The sequence below is a fragment of the Leptinotarsa decemlineata genome, unplaced genomic scaffold (assembly GCF_025532065.1).
Source record: "Leptinotarsa decemlineata unplaced genomic scaffold, Ldec_3_MD MMD2_P_RNA_scaffold_5, whole genome shotgun sequence".
Lineage (NCBI taxonomy): Eukaryota > Metazoa > Arthropoda > Insecta > Coleoptera > Chrysomelidae > Leptinotarsa > Leptinotarsa decemlineata.
Window position 1 is genome coordinate 13,225,721 of NW_027412532.1, and position 21,490 is coordinate 13,247,210.

Sequence of the window (21,490 nt, forward strand, 5' to 3'; positions counted from 1 at the left end):
TATATTGATAACTAAACACACAACATGTTGAAATCATAGTAAATGTTCAATATGTATACTTTCAGACATTACGCATGCGTCTAGACGTTGGCGCATGGAGCCACTCTCCACGCATCGATGATGCGGTTTCTTAAGTCTTCTGCATCGCGAACAGGAGTACGATAAACCAAATGCTGTAAATCGTGCCAAATAGAGAAATCGAGAGGATTGAGATCCGAGATCGAGCGGGCCAGTTCTGTGGTCCTCCTCGACGTATCCACTGATTTGCATATGTTTCAGTTAAATGCTAACGTGCTACTTGACTAAAATGGGCGCCATCATGCATAAGAAACGTATCCCTTCTGACGCCCAAAGGAACTTCCTCCAGCAGTACTGGATGCACTTCTCTTAAAAATTGAACGTATGCCTCACCATTTAATCGAGGAGGTTGAAAATGAGGCCCAATTATATCATCCCCAATAACTCCGAGCCACACGTTAAGAGAACACTGTTCTTGATAGATAGTTTCGACAATAGCGTGAGGCTTTTCATCAGCCCATATGTGGTAATTATTAATATTAATAATCTTGTCCCGAGAAAAACTACAGTCGTCTGTGAATTCTATCGTCTTCAGAAAGTCACAATTTCTTTCAATCATTTCCAGCATCCAATTGCAAAATTCAAGACGGTTCGGAAAGTCTCGCGGTAACAGTGCCTGTTCTTGTTGTAGATGGTAAGGGTATAAGAGTTGTTCCTCTAAAATTCGAAATCCCGTCATATGATCAACATTTAGCTGGAAAGCAATCTAGTACTGGTAGTAGGTTGTTCTTCAATCAAATTAAGTACTGCTTCCTCAAGCTGTGGTGTTCGTACTTCTCGATGGCGACCACAATCCTGCGTTCTTTTGTCGAATGAACCATATTTTCGTAATCGTTGATGAAGTCGAGCAAATATTCTATGCGAAGAATGCTGCTGTTGAGGATACATTTCAGCATATCTTCAAGAAGCTTCTAACCCATTCCCCTGCGACAGACCGTAAACGTAATGCATATCAGCCATTTCCTCATTTGTATATGCCATTTTAATAACAAGTGAATTATTAAAGTAACAAATTAAGAACCGAGCAACAACACAAAATTAGTATTAATTCAATTTCGAAAATTCACAAACTGACAGCGTCATACCAATTCAATTGTCACTATCGCTAATAGCGACCTACTGGATAGATTAGTTTCGTATTTTCGCATTTATGACGATGTATCTCTGTAGTTATTTCTAAAATAATTTTTTGCTGCGAACTGGTTTATTTTGGGCAAAAAACCCATGAGACATTTTTTGTTTAAAATGAAACGGGCTATCGAAAATAAATTTTTAAATGTCAAACAAATAATAAGACAAAAAGTTACCTTGGAAATTGATTTTAGGGGTTGCGTTTTCCACCCCTTACAACCATGGAGTAAACCAAATAAATTACTGGCTAAGTGTCTTTTAGGTATTACAAAACGTCACGTTAATTTCAATATTGTAACTTTTTCAGTGCTTGTGAAAAAAATTGTTATACAAATTTTATGTACCCCCTTCAAGGGGCTATATCTCAAAAAGGGATGCTCCAATGAAATTTCTTTATATGAAAGATCCTATCTTTTTTTCGATGAGGAATCACCTCCTTAAATGTTTTACACTTATTTAGTTACACTCTGTATATTTACAAAAGGAAATGGTATATACATTATTTTTCATTAATATATAGTCACCAACGGTAAATTCAATGGTCCAATGATTTTTTTCATTTCATTCATATACAACTGTTCAATAAGTTTCAGGATGTTTCCAGATGAGAGATGAATTAAATGAAACAATTAACATGGTTTCATATTCTTGAGAGAAAGTTGGTTATAAAATTGAAATAAATGAATATCAAACAATAACATTTGAATTGAATAACTAGTCTCCATTTTCAACACCCCAAATGGAATTCATTCAACTTTGTGGAAATACCTCGAAACACCATTACTTCATACTGCGACGCTCTCACTTCTTTCCCTTTAAAAGGATAGTAAAACCAAACGTCGGAGTTACTGTAGGCTCCTATATTACCGATGATTGGGCGACCATCCTTCATGATCCTTCCGATGTTCAAAGTGCCCTCAGAACCAGTTGTTTCCCAGTTCTTTCTGTCATATCCTCCTAGTATCGGAATTTCTCCTTCCACATCATCTTTGAAAGTGGCAGCAGTTGTTGGTAACCAAATGTAATTTGACGGATCTGGAGAGCAGAGAATCTGAAAATGAATAGACTCTTTCATTCCACAAATTTGAAATCATTACTTCATCACTGTCTAATTGTATATAGAAGTATTTGAGAAGGTTCTGAGGAAGAAAGATATATTTTTCATACCAAAATGTTGATATAAACAAGTGTATATAAGCCAGTCTTGTGTAGGTGTGTTCCTGGTTTGGCACAAGCGTTTGATACTCTCAGTGAATTGTTAGATGAACTTGGTTACGAAGTCTGAAAAATCAGTGACTTGGATAAATTCCTCTTTTGCTGAGCAAACGTTTCATTTCTCTACATTATTGGTTTTCTCAAGGCCATCAAAATAAGCGTTTTTTTTGGGTGATACTCTCTTTATTCGACCCAAGTCGATTACCTTCCAGCCATTTCTTTAGGTTGGGGAACAAGAAATAGTCGTAGAAGTCTATTTCTTAAGAGTATGCTGGAGTAGAAGTTCAAAACTCAATTGATAGATTTTAGCCATCGTGCTACACGTGCACTTTTATTGCCAAATGTGGTTGTTTCAGCTTCAAATGAATAATGAACCTTATGAATTGACTGACCCGCTATTCGATGAAAGTCAATGACACTAACCATAACAATAATTGAAAAATTTTCAGATATGTTTTCATTTCTAGATGCATTTCGCTAGCACCGTAGCTTCCTACTGAGGAAGGTCGGTGTTAGCGGAATGGGTGATAACGAATCTGTCTTAAAGGTTGCCAGTGATCATTTTGCCTTTTTCAAGGTAATCGATATGAATGATACCACCTGTATTCAAAAAAACTGTGGTCATGACATTGTTGGCTGATGAACCCACCTATTTTTTTTTTCAAGTACATAACACAAGCACTACAAAAAAAATTGAGGCGCTCTAAGAGCGGTGCCTGTGCGGGAGTAGCAATTCACGTTGAAGTTGAACCGCTGGAAAGTACATTCATTTGGAAAAACGTTCTAAGGAAGTTTATTCCACATAAACGCAGTTTTACAAATGAAAGGGTTCTCAAACAGTGAAGTTCTAGGTGTACTGAGTTGAACTTCAAAAAGATGAGCAGTCACAGTCCATCGCATATTTCTGATATGTGCCGCTCTTGGTGGAATCAAATGTGCCAAGTCACTTGAACATCTCGCGTGAAAGTTTATATGAAAGAGAGACGAATCTACAACTTTTTTTGATGTTCCAGACTATCAGGGTTACAAGTGATGTTAGTGTCTCCAATCAGGCGAATGGCTCTCTTCTGGAGGAAATTCAGTAGCTTCAGGGTTGTGATAAAGATTTAAGTCACATATTTTACATTTCAAATAGTTTACCAAATTCGTATTATATTCAATTGTCTTTTCCACAATTCTACGTAAAGAAACGTTGCAGGTTCATTAAACTCACCTCGACCAAATTATGTATTACTGCAACCTTTTCAGTACATTGAACTGTTTGCAGTTCAAATATATAACAATTAGATAATAAGTGATGAGCAACCAATTCTGTATAACCCCGATTCTGATGAATCATTAGTGTGCATATACTCTTCGATGTAAGATGTTAACTTTGATACGAATAAAAACGAAACTTTTGGTAATGACTGGCTTCAATTAAACTACCTGGAAAACCCAACATTTCATGGCGATCCTGCCAGTCCAGTCCAACAAGTGTGAAGAGAAAAAACCAAATAGTTAAAAATGTGTGGATCAAAAGTTACAAACGAAGAAAGACTGCAGATACAAGCTACTGGCACGGGATCAAATAATGCAAATCAATCCAGTTCCACCGAATTTACACACACCGACGGAATGATAATTCCAATTTTAATATTCATCGCAATTGTTATTATTTATTTTATATGGAGGAAAATGCGAGATGGTATGAAAAAATCAATGGAACGACAAATCGCGTTAAGCGAACTTCGAAGGTCTCGAGAAGGTATTAATTCCAACTGAAAAAGAGAATATTAGAATACGCTAGTATCCAGGGCTCATGAGCAGCAAAGATATTCTGAAGGAGTTCACAGGAGCTGAAGAACAACTGGTGAAATTTGAAGAAAATCTTCGCAAAGATTCTTACGAAAAACGAAGTGAAGCAGCTACGCAGAGACGGTATCAGAGGTTAGAAAATATTAATTCACTTATTAATGAATTAGTTCATAAGTTTAATAATAGCGGGCCAACTTAGGATGAAATTGCTCAAGTAGAATTATATTTACATAGATTAGAGAAAGTATCTACTAGAGTAAAAAATATTTTAGATGATAGGATCAGTTCAGTTAGGAAAATAGATATTAGCACTAATATAGATACAGGTTTGATTACAGAGATAATCATGAGTGGAGACAAATTTGATTTCAAAACAGCAGCTAACTTACGGCCAAAATTAAATGGCACAACTGAAGGCGTGTATCAGTTAATAGAGGGAATTGAATTATATGAACCTACGTTAGACACGTTAGGCAAACAATCTTTAATAAATTATGTTCTTAAAGCTTGCATATCTCACAGAGATAAAATCCGAATGAAAAACAATTATACCACCGCCGCAAATTTATTAAAAGATTTAAAAACTAATTTTTTGCCAAAGCAATCAGCTCCAACACTTTCGGCTAAATTACAAAATATAAAACAAGGTAACTCAAGTATCGATGAATATGGAAGATCAATAGAAACATTAATGTCAGATCTTACTTTAGCTCAGGCAGGTGACAACACAGATTCTATTGAAATTTTCAGGAAAGAGAATGAAAAACTAGCAATTGACGTTTTCGCAAAAGGTATACAAAATACAGAACTTAGAACTATTATAAAAGCTCGGAATTACAACACACTGACAGACGCAATTAATGGAGCAAAAGACGAATTCACACAAGACAACCATCAACCACCGACTATGTTTCACATTCGAAATAAACAAAATCATCATTTCAAAAATTTTAACAATAGATATAGAGGACAAAACGGGAACAGGTATCAAAACAGTTCGAACAGACATAACAATACAAGGTACATCCCAAACAACAATTTTCGAGGGAGATTCAATAGTGTTAACAGACAAAACAACCCTATGAATAGAAATCGTTTCTCTCAAAACTCACCAAATTATCGTCCCCAACAAAATCAAAATATTAGAAGAGACAACAGAAGACAAAATATGTTTTTAGTAAATAGTGTAGAAAACGAGGAATCAAATCAAAACAGCTCACAAGAGCAAACATTTTTTCGAGGCCAATAGTCTGAAAAATTATGCTAACTTTGATATACACGATTTAAACTATGTCAGATTCAATTACAATAATCAGGAAATTCATTTACTTCTCGACTCAGGTGCATCGATTAGCGCACTTTTCCACAAACATGTAAACAGACACTTGTCTACAATAGATTATTCAGACACAATAAAAATCGACGGAATTTCAGGGTCAACAAATACGCTAGGGTCATTATACTTACCTTTACAAGCCGGCAAAAATGAGTTCACACATAAATTCTTTATAATAGAATCATTTGACAATAACATACAAGGGATTTTAGGTGCAGATTTTTTCAAAAAATACTCAGCAATCATAGATTATGAAAATTCTGAGTTTTCTTTCACAGTTTATGGGAATAAATTTACAATTCCAATAGAGTCCAACTTCAATAAAAATACTAGTATTCCCCCGCGCTGTGAAATAATCAAGTACTTCAAGATAAACAAAAATTTTGAATGCATAGTATTTCCACAAGAAATAGCCAGTGGTGTCTTTGTTGCCGGATCTATTTCAAAACCGGTAGACGGAAATGAAATTCCAGTAAAAATTCTGAACACGCGAGAAGAACCAGTAGAAATTAAGAATTTTTCACCGAAAATTGCTGACGCCAAATTGTTCGAAATTATTTCTTACAACGACATGAATGTTTCATCCGTTCAACGAGTGGAAGAAGTCTTAAAATCAATTTGTAAAGACGGACTAAATGGAGAGGAAAAACGAGCACTCGACCATATATGTGCGAAATTCGCGGACGTTTTCCATTTACCCAATGATATACTTTCAGTAACTAACATTTATAAACATTCAATTAAACTCAACGAAAACACAAACCCCGTGTACACAAAACCATACAGACTACCTCAATCACAAAAACTGGAAATTGAAAAACAGATTGAAAAAATGTTAAACGATAAAATAATAGAACCTGCTAGATCTCCATGGTCGTCACCACTACTAATAGTACCCAAAAAATCGGACGAAAATGGGGAACGCAAGTGGAGAGTTGTTATTGATTATAGATTACTAAATAAATGTCTTAAAGACGAAAAATTTCCTATTGCTAATATTAATGAGATTTTAGATTCACTTTCCGGTGCAATTTATTTTTCCCATCTTGACTTAGCACAAGGATATTACCAAATTGAACTCGACCCAGCTTCTAGAGAGTATACAGCTTTCACCACGAATACAGGGCAATATCAAATGACCAGATTGCCAATGGGTGCGAAAGTAAGTCCCAGTGTATTCTCAAGGGCTTTAACTATGGCTATGACAGGTTTAAATTTTGAATGTTGTTTTGTTTACTTAGACGATATTATTATTCTGGGAAATAGTTTAATGGATCACAACAAAAATTTAACGAAAGTTTTACACAGGTTGCGAAAGGTAAATTTAAAACTCAACCCAAGTAAATGTCAATTTTTCAGAAAAGAAATCATTTATTTAGGTCATAAAATTTCAGCGTCAGGAGTATCTCCCGACCCGTCAAAAATTCTGGCATTACAACAATATCCAGTACCCAAAGACGCACAGGAAACGAAACGATTTGTAGCTTTTGCTAATTATTACAGGTCGTTTATTCCAAATTTTGCTCATATAACATCACCTCTGAACAAACTTTCTAGAAAAGGTGAAAAATTTATCTGGACTGATGAATGTCAAGAAGCATTTGAAAATTTGAAATCAAGATTAACATCACCTCCAGTTTTACAATACCCAGATTTTTCAGCTGAAAACACTTTCATACTGAAAACTGATGCCTCAAAAATAGCAATTTCAGGAGTACTCTGTAACGGAGACAATAAACCAATTGCATATGCCAGTAGAACATTAAATAAAGCAGAAAGAAATTATAGCATTATTGAACTAGAGCTTTTAGCTATAGTTTGGTCAGTGAAACATTACAGACCATATTTGTATGGAAGAAAATTTGTAATACAGACCGATCATAGGCCTCTTATATTTTTGTACGGCTCAAATCAACCGTCTAGTAGACTGACGAAATTTCGACTTGTTTTAGATGAATATGACTATGTAGTACAGTACGTTAAGGGCAATTCAAACGTTGCAGACGCTCTTTCTCGAGTAGAAATACCATCTGACAACTTGAAAGAAATGTCCAGAAAAATTGATGCCTCTGTGAATGTTATAACACGTTCACGAACAAAGAGATTGCTGGATAACCCGAGTGTAAACGATGAAACTAGGACTGATCACCCCGGAATTGTCGAAGTTTTGAAAAAGCCTTATAACGTAACTGAATTGAAAATATTGAGCTCACAACAATTCAATGCACTACGGAAGTCAGAAAAACAATTTAAGTTCATGAACGATTATTTAATTTATGACGCAAGCTTGCAGATTATATATTTAAATAAGACAGATTCTTGCTCAGCATTATATCTTCGAGAAATGTTGAAAGACTGTCAAAAGTTGTCCGGACAAGAAAATATTCCAGAAATATTAATCGATAAAAATAACAATTTATCTGCAGATATAATTAAATATATTTCAAAAATCTTCAAGAAGTCGAAAACAAAAATTACATTCATAAACAACTGCCAAATCATTAACGATTCAGCAACTAGACAATTAATTTTAAATGATTTTCACATTCTACATACAGGAGGTCACGCAGGTATCAATAGAATGTATAACAACATCAAAAGGTATTACAATTGGAAGGGACTGTACAATGATGTAGAAAAATTTGTAAAAATTTGCGATGACTGCCAAAGATACAAACACTCTAAACCATTTATAGAACCCCTGAATATAACAACAACAGCATCATACGCGTTTGAGAAAATATCCTTAGATTTAGTAGGACCTATCGAACAAGACATTGAGAACAATAAATATATTTTGACATTACAATGCGACTTGTCAAAATTTGTGGAGGCATTTGCACTACCAAATAAAGAAGCAGTAACCGTAGCGAAATCATTCGTTAATAATTTTGTTTTACGATACGGAATTCCGAAACAAATTCTTTCGGACCAGGGTACCGAATTCATAAATTCAGTATTCGCCGAAATGTGTAAATTACTTGATATAAAACAACTCAATTCGTGTGCATATCACCCACAGACAATAGGATCCTTAGAAAATTCACACAAACATCTAGGCGCGTACCTAAGAATGCAGACATCTAAATTTAAGTCTGCATGGAGCACTTGGCTTCCTTTTTGGTGTTTTTCATACAATACAACGGTTCATACAGAAACAAAATATTCTCCTTACGAGCTAGTTTTTGGGCATTTACCGAAACTTCCCACTAACATTGGTGAAAATATTGATCCTCTGTATACTTTTGATAACTATCCTCTAGAACTGAAACACCGTCTTCAGCGAGCATGTGCCGATGCAAAAAATAATTTGTTAAAATGTAAAACAAATAGAAAAGAGAGATATGATGAGTACTGTAATCCTAGTAATGAGTTTAGAGTAGGAGATTTAATTTTAGTGAAAAATAATGTTACTAACAAAATGCTAGAACTTTTTAAGGGTCCTTATTCAGTGATAAGAGACGAACACCCGAATATAGTGATTAAAGTGGACAATAAAGAAGTGACAGTGCATAAAAACAGAGTGAAACCGTATTACAACTGAGTGATAGTATAATTAGATTAGATACTGTAATTAGATTTAGTTTTAGTGATTAGAAGAAAAAGAAAAATTTTTTTTAAAAAAAAACTTTTCTTTTTATTTTGCCAAGGGAGGTGTGATAAAGATTTAAGTCACATATTTTACATTTCAAATAGTTTACCAAATTCGTATTATATTCAATTGTCTTTTCCACAATTCTACGTAAAGAAACGTTGCAGGTTCATTAAACTCACCTCGACCAAATTATGTATTACTGCAACCTTTTCAGTACATTGAACTGTTTGCAGTTCAAATATATAACAATTAGATAATAAGTGATGAGCAACCAATTCTGTATAACCCCGATTCTGATGAATCATTAGTGTGCATATACTCTTCGATGTAAGATGTTAACTTTGATACGAATAAAAACGAAACTTTTGGTAATGACTGGCTTCAATTAAACTACCTGGAAAACCCAACATTTCAGGGTATACTCAGAGGCGGAGCTCCATACTTGAGAGCAATACTCCAAAGAAGGCCTGATCTTATTAAGCATCAAAAGTTGCTGCGGTGTGTACAATCTTCTATTTCGGAACAGTGCAATTCCAGCAATTTACAGCAATTCCAGAGACGTGATTGTGCCAAGACATATTGGTGTGCATTTCAACCCCCAACAAACTTATCGGAGCAGAAACCGAAATTGTCTGTCAAGACATTATTATATCCGGTTCGGAGACATTTATCTTTTTGATCCACTTCGAAATATGCAACCTTCTGATGCCGGTGAAGATATTCATTCGCAGCTGATGTCCTGGAATCTAAATTAAGTGATGAGATAAGTGTGGTGCCGTCAGAAAAAAACACATTGGATCCTATCGCGCACCAGAACAGGACACTACACTGCACCTGCATACTTCATAATTGGACGAACGTAGGTTTTGTAAATTTTTATGGAACTTGAATATGATAAATGGAGAAACGTTTTGCGGATAAGGTAAATCAGTGTGTTTGCGCGTTTGCATGTGGATATTATATGTACGGAGCAAGTTAAGTTAGTATTAATAGTCACTCCCAAGTCTACATGTGAGGACACTGTACGTAACGATTGACCGCTTATTGTGTACGTATGGAGTAGATTGTTCTTTCCTTGATGAAGTACGACGCATTTGTCGACGTTAAGAGGTAGAAGCCAATCCTCGCACCACTGACTAATCGAGTTGAGGTCTTCTTGAAGGAAATGATGTTCGACTAAGGCATTTCCATACAGTTTAGTATCATCGGCATAAAAGCCTTGCTGGACTTTATGTGAAGAGCAAGATCACTTGCGTAAACAACGAAGAGGAGCGGGCCAAGAACAGATCCCTGTGGAACTCCACTTGTGACTTGTCTGTGCGAAGAAAAAGAGTGACCCACTTTGACCGTGAAAGTTCTATCTGTCATGTAATTTTCAATCCATAGGTTTAGTTGGCCTCGAATACCGTGTGTGTCAAGTTTGTGCATTAGCCTCCTCACTGGGACCCTGTCGAAAGCCTTGGCAAAGTCGAGATGAATGATATCTGTCGGTATTTTCCTATCGTAAGCCGTCGTCTAATCGTTCATGGACTGTAGTAGATTGCTGGTGGTTGATCTACCTTTGACGAAACCATGTTGTTCTGGTGGTATGATTGCGTTTTTTGTTGAAAATTCTGACATATCTTCTACGATGATGGATTCCATTACTTTGGAAGGTACGGATGAAAGACTAATGGGCCTGTAGTTAATTGTATTCAGTTTATCACCTTTTTTGAAAATATCGGAGACAGATGCCTTCTTCCAAGCCCGTGGGATGCGAGATTTTGCGGTAGAGACTGACATGATTATTGACAACGGAGAGCCGAGAGTTCCGGCAAACTTTTTGAGATAAAAGGGGCACATTCCATCCAAGCCAGGAGATGAATTCGATTTAATGTTCAATTAACGATTTTTTATTTTTTCCGAAGTAAACGTCACATTAGTCAGATTATCACGTAGTCGTTCTGCTATAATTTTTGGTAATTGGTCATCTCGAGGCTCAACCGTGAAAGAGTTTGTGAAAGAATCGGACAAAATCTGTGCTGATACGATGTCTGTAGAACACAAGGAACCGTCAGGTTTTCGTAGGGGCGGAATGCTCACTTTGGTGTTCAGGTTGGATCGTATGAACTTGTACAGTTTTTTATTGTTTTTAGAGTTCTTCGAACTCACGACGTGAATATCGTATTGTTGATACCAAGTGTTTTGAGAAATTTCTATGAGCTTGGTAATCATGGACTGCACAGACTTAGCATTTTCGACAACAGTAAGCTATTCATTCAATGTCTCGATTCTCAACTTAAAATCTTCAAGCTCTCTACGCATATCGTTTTCAAATGACTGTATCAGACCTTTGATATCGAGGGAAGACTCAAGATTTGCACTGCATGAGTTCACTTGTAAATAAGAGTTTGAGTTAGTAGTAATTTCACGAATTTTCAGAAAGCAAACCAAAGTACGTGTACACTCTAGGGTGTCTACTAACTACTCACCACTACTGTTCATCTTTTTCATAAGTAAATATTATGATTACGTGAAGGTGAAGAATTACTTGATTTTTGCCAATATCAAACCAATATCAAGACGATAATCCTGATTAATACTCTCGACCTAGTGGTTGGAATGTCTTCTAATTTACTTCGAGATTTTTCACCACATTGATGAATATAATGTAAATGTAACGTTACGAGTCTTCTTTCGGAAAGGTCGCCGACCCAATCGGGGGTCATAGTAATGTAATTAAAACTAGAAAAGTTAGTTGTGGAGGAGATTATGTTTCACCAAGACGATGCTCCTCCACATTACTGAAAAATGATTGCAATTGAGTTGTCTCCTTGATCACCCGAATTGAATCCTTTAGATTATTCCAGAGCCCAATCTGAAGTCTTGGAAGTCAAGTACTCCAAAATGTAGATAGCGTTTAAAGAAAACCTGTTTTATGGGATATAGGTAGAAAAATATTGACAGCATTTACTTTGTCAATGATTCATTAACTTCAGCTTCATATTTTTTATGATTTCGAAGCTACATATCTTCTAAACGATTGGAACGATTTCCAAAATTTAGACATCAATAGAGAGTGTATGGAAAGTTCTTCAGAACGGAGTACCATCCAATTGTCATTCTGATAAAAAAATGGAAGACAACACTTCTGCTAGAAAACTGAAGATTTCGAATTGGTTTTCGGGTCAAAACCTCACAAATAAACTTGACCAGTTCTAGGTTTTCTGAGAAATTATTTCCTTTGTCTGTTTTCGATAACTCTGTGCCCATTTACAATCTACTTTCTATTGTGTTTCAAATTCATCTTCGAAACTGTTGAGAACATACCTCCATGTCAAATTCATTTCTAAATTGTTGAATCCTGAATTGGCATTTGAGTGACTTCGACATTCAAAAAATAACTTACCTTGATAATAACTTTTGTGTTCACCACTCCATAGCATGGAATGTGAATTTCCATAGAACCTGGAGTGATTGTTCCCAAAAGTAAACCATAGTGATGAACATAAGCTTGTCCAATGTATAACGGACAATTGGTATTATTGTTATATCCAGCTTTTATTGCATCATGGGGTATCCTACCATCATAATCTCTCCAGTAGTGATCTGAAAGTGATTTTTCGATTTTGTTGTAACTGTATATAATATCGCCAAATTTCGATCAATAGGCCAATAACCATACCATCTATATTTTCTAAAATTTTTGAATACTCATTTTCAACCACCTGTCATGTTTTCTTGATGCTAACGGAACAATCTCGAAAAATCAGCACGAGTTCCGACCGGGAAAGTCAACAGCGTCTGCAGTATACCGCTTCTATTGCGAAATAACGCGCCTTATCGATGCTAGCGAGTGCCCTATTGGGATATTTTTTGATCTCAGCAGGGCATTCGATGGCTATACCATTATGGTGTAAAGTGTGAAAGATAATGCACTGACATGGATTACAAGCTTTTTACAAAATCGCAAACAGTATGTATGTTTGAGAAATGAACAATGCAATGAGTTGAGAGTTACAAATTCTACATTAGCTGATGAGGTATTCCACAGGGTTCTATTTTAGGTATTGTGTTCATCATTTTGATGAAATGTTTGGAGCACGTTTAAATGAGCTAATCCAATCTTTGGCATCGTGGATATATATCAGCTCAATATTTTTCAACAAGGATAAGACACAATATCTTCGGTTTCACAACCGTCAAAAAATGTGTACAAAACTCGATCTCATTGTGAATGATATAGCAGTTTCCAAATGTGCCACCCATGTCAAGTTTTTAGGAATGTGCATTGATTGGGGTGAGTACATTGTTAGAGTATGGTGATTATTTCTGGGGATGGTCAACCACGTCTCAGGAAGTTTCCGTTGTACAAAAAAAATTATCAGGTGCATCATGAATCTGCTTAGTAACGAGAGCTGTGAAAGTTTTTTCAACAAATATGAAATCTTACCGCTTTGATCGTTATATATTTTTGAATCGTGTCTTTATATTCTCAAAAATATATATAGGTTTGTGAAGAATTCTGATGTACATCAAATGAATACTCGCTATCAAAACAATTTCCATTTTTCAATTTTCAAAAATAGAATATATTTCTGCTCTCGTACTAATAATGGCTAACTTTCATTCAATAAGTTACCAAATGAACTGAAAAACTGTTATGGACTTTCAAAAAGCAATTCAAAAATATTTCTTGTTATAAGATGTTTTCATTCAATGGATGCATAATTTTCAAAAGATATCTCATAAGATTATCATTGTTATCAATATTTCTGTTGTATCTCACACATTTCTAATAATGTTCTAATATGTTTAGAATTTTTAACGGCGAGTCTTTGTATTTCAAAGCTCTGAATGTGAACTTGTTGAATGTATATTGTATGTTTTTTTCTGGACTTGACTATTCCAATTCAACATTATGTCTTTCGAGAAACTAATTATTATTATTATTACAAAATGCCTATAGTCATCAATTTACTAAATGAATTGTCATTAGAATTTAAAAATTTTATATCAAATGAAAACTTGCCTTTCTTGTAGGTCAGAACTGTGAAATTTCGAAAAATACATCAATTTTAATTTCGAGCTTTGATGAATTTCATACACGCAGTATTCTCACGAGCAAGTGAACTCAAAAATACATTCAATTTTTATTTCGTGTTCACGAATATTATCGACGCCGAAAAATATATCATTTTTGATATAAATACATAATTTAACTCAAAATACTTCAAAATGACGGCCCTAATGACGGCCAAATGATATTGTTTGATAAAAATGTAGTTCGGTTAACGAAGAAAATGAAATATGTGATTATGCGTGAAAGCTTTTTAAGAGAATTCAAGTTACACTTCATTATGATATTTCCACAAATCAGTTTACAAAACCATAACACTTGTTTCTCTATAAAAAAGCTTCCTTGAGCGTATCCAAACCTTTATGAAACACGTGTTTCGATTTTGTAAACTGTCTCACAATGAAGTGTTACATAAATAAGTTATGGATTTGTGTTGGAATCGGCCAATACTTGATGAAAATCCATAACATATTCAGGACTTCAATGATAAGAGATTTTCACTATATGGTTTTACTAGTTAGTTAGTATAGACACGCCTGAAGACGGCGTGTCTATACAAAACACGTGTTGCGTTTTTGAAAAACTGGTTTATTAAAATCTGTTCATTGCTTATTGATCGTGTTTTTGAAATACATAATGCCCGTACTATGAAGACAGGTCTGAAGAAGCTATTGTATAGCGAAACACATGTTGCGTTTTTGAAAAACTATGTAGTGAAAGTTTTACAATCGGGTGTATCTTGAATACATGATGTCAGTATAGCTACGCCTGAGGAGGCTGTTGTAAAGTGAAACACGTGTGGCTTTTTTGTAGAACTATGTAGTGAAAATCTCACAATGAAGTGTACCTTGAATACATGATGTCTATATTATCTATACTGTACAGCCACGCATGAGGAAACTATTGTATAACGAAACACGTGTTGCCTTTTTTCAAAACTATGTAGTGAAAATATTACAATGGAGTGTATCTTGAATACATGATATCTATACAGGGTGTAACTGAATGAGTGAAAAACATTTAAGGAGGTGATTCCTCATCGAAAAAAAGATAGGATCTTTCATATAAAGAAACTTCATTGGAGCATCCCCTGTTAAGATACAGCCCCTTTGAGGGGTACATAAAATTTGTATAAGAATTTTTTTTACAAGCACTGAAAAAGTAAACATATTGAAATTAACCAAAAAGACACTTAGCCAGTAATTTATTTGGTTCACCCCATGTTTGTAAGGGGTGAAAACGCAACCCCTAAAATTTGTTTCCAATGTTACTTTTCGTCTTATTTTTTATTTACCACTCAAAAATTTATTTCCGATAGCCTGTTTCATTCTAAACAAAAAATGTTTTTGGGGTTTTTTCCCAAAATAAACTAGTTCGCAGAAAAAAAATCTTTTACGAACAACTACAGAGGTACATCGTCATAAATGCGAACTGGATTTATTGTTATTTTGTAGTTAGTACCTGCATTAAACGATTGAAGGGTAATGAACAAAACTAATTCATTAATAACAAAACACACAACATGTAGAAATCATAGTAAATGTTCAATATGTCTACCTTCAGACATTACGCATGCGCCTAGACGTCGGGGCATTGAGCCACGTATTCGCTCAAATATTCCTGGAGTCTCTCTGATTACCCTGCACGCATCGATGATGCGGTTTCTTAAGTCCTCTACATTGCGAACAGGAGTACGATGAACTAAATGCTGTGAATGGCCCCAAATAGAGAAATCGAGAGGATTGAGATCCGGGATCGAGCAGGCCAGTTCTGTGGTCCTCCTCAACCTATCCACTGATTTACATATGTTTCAGTTGAATGCTGACGTGCTACTTGACTAAAATGGGCGGGAGCCCCATCATGCATAAAAAACATATCCCTTCTGACGTCGAAAGGAACTTCTTACATCAGTACTGGATGCACCTCTTTTAAAAATTGAACGTATGCCTCACCATTCAATCGAGGAGGTAGAAAAAGAGGCCCAATTAAATCATCCCCAATAACTCCGAGCCACACGTTAAGAGAAAACTGTTCTTGATGGTTAGTTTCGACAATAGCGTGAGGGTTTTCATCAGCCCATATGTGGTAATTATGAAAATTAATATTCTTGTCCCGAGAAAAACTACATTCGTTTATGAATTCTATTGTCTTCTAATCATTTCCAGCATCCAATTGCAAAATTCAAGACGGTTCGGAAAGTCTCGCGGTAACAGTGCATGTACTTGTTGCAGATGGTAAGGGTATAAAAGTTGTTCCTCTAAAATTCGAAATACCGTCATATGATCAACATCTAGCTGGAAAGCAATCTTTCTAGTACTGGTAGTAGGTTGTTCTTCAATCAAATTAAGTACTGCTTCCTCAAACTGTGGTGTTCGTACTTCTCGATGGCGACCACAATCCTGCGTTCTTCTGTCGAATGAACCATATTCTCGTAATCGTTGATGAAGTCAAGCAAATATTCTTTGTGAAGGATGCTGCCGTTGAAGATACATTTCATCATATCTTCTAGAAGCTTCTAACCCATTCACCTGCGACAGACCGTAAACGTAATGCATATCAGCCATTTCCTCATTTGTGTATGCCATTTTATTAACAAGTGAATTGAAGTAACAGATTAAGAACAGAACAAGAACACACAATTAGTAATAATTCAAATTCGAAAATTCACAAACTGTCAGCGTCATACCAATTTAATTGTCACTATCGCTAATAGCAAACTACTAGATAGATTAGTTTCGTATTTTCGCATTTACGACGATGCATCTCTGTAGTTGTTCGTAAAATAATGTTTTGCTTCGAACTGGTTCATTTTGGGCAAAAAACCCAGAAGACAATTTTTGTTTAGAAGGAAACAGGCTTTCCGAAATGAATTTTTAAATGGTAAACAAATAATAAGGCAAAAAGTTACATTGGAAATACATTTTAGGGGTTGCGTTTTCCACTCCTTACAACCATGGGTTAAACCAAATAAAATTCTGGCTAAGTGTCTTTTTGGTAGTACAAAACGTTAGGTTAATTTCAATATTATAAATTTTTCAGTGCTTGTGAAAAAAATTGTTATACAAATTTTATGTACCCCCTTTACGGAGCTATATATTAACAAGGGATGCGCCAATGAAATTTCTTTATATAAACGATCCTAATTTTTTTTCGATGAGGCATCACCTTCTTCAATGTTTTACACTTATTTAGTTACACCCTGTATTGTCTTTACTGTATAGCCACACCTGTTTTTCCGTTAACCAGCTGTCGCACCCCTACGAACGACAACCCTCAGAAGTCGAAACTTGTGCGAGCTAAGGATTAACGAGGTCTTACCTTTTAACGTGTGATTCCTAACACGGAATACAATACAATAGAATGTATCTTGAATAAATGATGTCTATATTGTCTATACTGTATAGCCACGACTGAAAAAGCTATTGTATATCTAGAAACGTGTTGCCTCTCTTTGAAACTGTGTAGTGAAAATCTCACAATATCTTGAATAAATGATGTTTTTATTGTTTATACTGTATTGGCACGCCTGAGAAAGCTATTGTATATCTAAACACGTGTTGCCTTCCTTTGAAACTGTGTAGTGAAAATCTCATAATGGAACGTATCTTGAAAAAATGTCTATATTGTCTATACTGTATAGCCACGCCTGAGAAAGCTTTTGTTTATCTACACGTGTTGCCTTTCACTTTAAGGAAACGACATTCTTTCGATGGAGCCAGTCTCTTTACTTTATTGAAAGCTGAAGAGAAATGCAGAGAACGATTTCTTTTTCAAATTTGAAATTGAGGGTGAAAGATCAAAACAGCGTTGTCTATGATTGGATCATGGATGTAACGCTTTTTAACACGATTTTATTAATTTCACCTTTATGTATGTATGTTTGTTTGTAACTCTCAAGCTCTGGATCTGTATTTTACAGAACTGTCTACATTATTGCTTGATCTATTCGCGGGCAGATGGCGCTGTCCGTAACTTCCTTGATATAATTAGAAATCACTTCACATTTATTTCTTCATTTGAAAAAAGTATTTTTTTATTAATACGCGCCTGCTGCCTTAATTGTAACCCTCCTTTGCGCGCCCGCTGTCTTCCTTGGGCTTAGTAGCTGATTTTCAGACTCTCTCTCCGGAATCAGAAAATATCAACAGTCATTTATCTAAACAATATGTGGCGGATTGATCTCAAAATTTAGATAAAATAAATATATTTTAAGAAGACTGAAAATCACGCTTTTATAGAATACAAAACTAAAAAATGAAAAATAAAAAGTAAATTTTTTTTAACTAAGCTTAAAACAATAACGAACGAAAAATACTAGTATTATTGTGAAAAAAGCGACGGGCGCCTGATATACAAAAAATATGGCACAAAGCGCTCACGCTTTTTTTACAATAATGCTAGTATTTTTCGTTCGTTATTGTTTTAAGCTTATTTAAAAAAATATTTTCAACTTTTTAGTTCGATGTTCTTTAAAAGCGTGTTTTTTAGTTTTTTAAACTATATTTATTTGATCTATGTAGCTCATAGGCATTGTTTTGGAACGTTATTTCCATTGAATCTGATGTATGGATCAAGATGATAATTTATTTGATCGATCAGCATACGAAACATTCCCTTGGGATTTTGTTGTACAGGTTTATTATCAATTAGCAATGGTTTGTATTGAAATTATTTCAATTTTTTGGTAATTATTTCATTGAAAGAACATTAAGTATATAAAATTCGTAGAATGACTTCCTATTATGAATGAAATAAATGAAATGATATCAAATTCATTCGTTATGATTATTGGCTAGAAAATATTTTCACAAATATTTTTCAAGAGGACCTTTCGGACACCTTGTTTATTATTGTATTTTCACACATTCGAATATATATATTTATGATTCGTATATCGAGTCAATGGAACGTAACCACAAAAATACACCATTCTTACTAGTATGAATTTTCATCAAATATCGATCAGTTTTATTCAATTTGTAGTTATTTGATTTATGTTCACAAATCGTGGAGGCGCAATAAATCCAATTTTACTCATGGTTTACAGTAGTTAACATACACAAACTATCATATGGATATTCAGAATGAGTATAAAAAAATATGAACTTACCAGTACAAGAATGAACACAGATCAAGTTCACAATCGTTAATAGATTTATTTTGAACATAACAACTGCTTCAATTTCGATTATTATGAGTTCGAGTATATCGCGAAAGCAATGTGTCAGTAAATGTTTGTTGTATCTTATCGGTTTTATTGTTGAGTAGGGTGAATCATTACAAAATGCAAACACCAACAAAACACTAAAAAGTAAATGCAGTGAAACTGAAAGTACCTAAATATTTGATTGGTTATCACCTGAAAAAATTTTCCAAATTCTTGATGGAAATCAAAATAAAATAATCCGATCTCTTGAAAATTAATTTCTCTTCCTTTATCTGAAAATTTTTTCCTCTTTATATATCAATGATAATAGTAGAAAAACAAAAATGTTTGTTCGCAGAAAATATATATTTTTTATATTTTTGATACCAACATCGGAAAGATGAAAGAAACAATGTTGAAATCATTATTTTCTGTTTACCTAATATAAAAACAAAATTAGTTCATACCGTTTATACAGTGTGTAAAAACCAAATGGAATAAATTCATTATTTTGTTTACTGTACAAATTTTCAAAAAATCGCAAAACATGTCAAATGTAAATTATAATTTGACATTCTTCAACGTAAAAATGCCACCCGTACCTTCAATCCCCTTCGAATGACAGGTACAACCCCAATTTTTTCAATGGGAAGTATAGGTTTGTGATATGTCGTTTGAAAGATCTCTTTATTCTCTATTCAAAAATGTTATCGCTATCAATAAGGATACAGTAAATTAAAATCATGAGTTTACTGAAACCCGATAAAATACACTCAAAAACTAAAATGTAATGCAAAACGTAAAGAAATGTAGAATACGAAAAAAACCTATGGATGTTAACGAAGTGAAATGTTCACCGCAAACTTCTTAGCAACATCCTAATCTCAAATAAAACTGTCTTCTAACATTATATAACATATCACGCGTGACCGACTAATGCATGCGTTATCCGTTCTTTTAATCTGAAGGTTTAGTTTTGTACACATCGCTCTTTACACATCCTCATAAAAAGAAAACTAATGATGAGAGATCAGGTGATCGCGCTGGCCATTCAATCGCTCCTCGCCTCCCTATGCACCGATGTATGAATGAAGATTCATACACTTGCAAAAGCTACTGTGCTAGCGAAACATGTTGTGATTATATTTTTCCAAATAAAGTTTGTGGAGATCAAATCTTGAGGTGTAGTTTTTGAAATTACTATGGATCTTCATAAAGTAACGGCCGAATCAATCAGAAAATTAACAGAGATTGCCGAAAAGGGGGAAGCGAGTTCACACCTCTGATATGGTGTTTTGAAATTTTTTTTTGACCTGTCAATTTTGTAAAAAAAAATTAAAATAGGAGATAATTGGTGGATAGTTGAATAAACATTAATGCGCTGAATTTTTTTTAGATTTTTTAAAATGCTCAGTCAAATTGTTGTTCTGTATTTATAATTGAAATTTCTCTAATGAAGTACTTCAAACTGTGAGTTCAATGGATGTTTTTATGGATAAATAACGACAAATGAGATTTCGAATAATTCTTCATGTTGAGTCATCGTAACTATTCCATATTTTCGTATATGTGATGATTTTTATATAGACTAAAACAAACCTTACGCATTGATTTTGTTCTATTCTAATTTCATTTTGAGAGATGAATTTCATTAGTTCGGACTTCCATTGTCTGATATTATATAAAATTATTTAAAATCTTCGAAAGAACCACTACAAATGAAAAATTGAAAACAATAGCTGAAAATAACAGTTATATTAAGCAAAAAAATCCCGAAATGAAATAACAGTGAAATAAAATATATGTAAAAAAATAGAACAAAAAAATTTCGATTGTTAGTATCCACAAACGTCTTCGGGTGAAGACTGGACTTGTGATCCGGAGAGATTACTATTAATGGGTCATTCCACTACTTTCACTTATCTCCTCTTTTCCTTCACCGGTTTAGCTGGAGATGACTGTTTGGCGGGAGTTGGCCACTTTTTGCTAGCTTAGCTGAATACATTGTTGGACAACATGTATGCGGCTTCTTTGAATTTCCTCCTGAACCAGTGTTCCTCCCTGTGTATGAACTCAGCTTGAGACCACTCATTGTTATGTTGATGGGTCCAAAGAGGCTCTGCTATTCCTGAT

At 34.5% G+C, this 21,490-nt stretch overlaps 2 protein-coding genes across 3 annotated transcripts in view; one reads left to right on the top strand and one right to left on the bottom strand.

The window, feature by feature from the left end:
* LOC111513790 (GTPase-activating Rap/Ran-GAP domain-like protein 3) overlaps nt 1-21,490 on the top strand; it is a 574,796-nt gene that overhangs the window by 154,917 nt on the left and 398,389 nt on the right. The gene's annotated exons all lie outside the window — the stretch shown is intronic.
* Nucleotides 1,844-19,499, bottom strand: LOC111502142 (uncharacterized). The gene is made up of 3 exons (XM_023156136.2): nt 19,322-19,499; nt 12,541-12,740; nt 1,844-2,260 (listed from the first exon to the last, which is right to left on the bottom strand). Exons 1-3 carry the CDS (start codon nt 19,377-19,379, stop codon nt 1,937-1,939), a joined length of 582 nt encoding a protein of 193 aa, XP_023011904.2. The 5' UTR covers nt 19,380-19,499; the 3' UTR covers nt 1,844-1,936.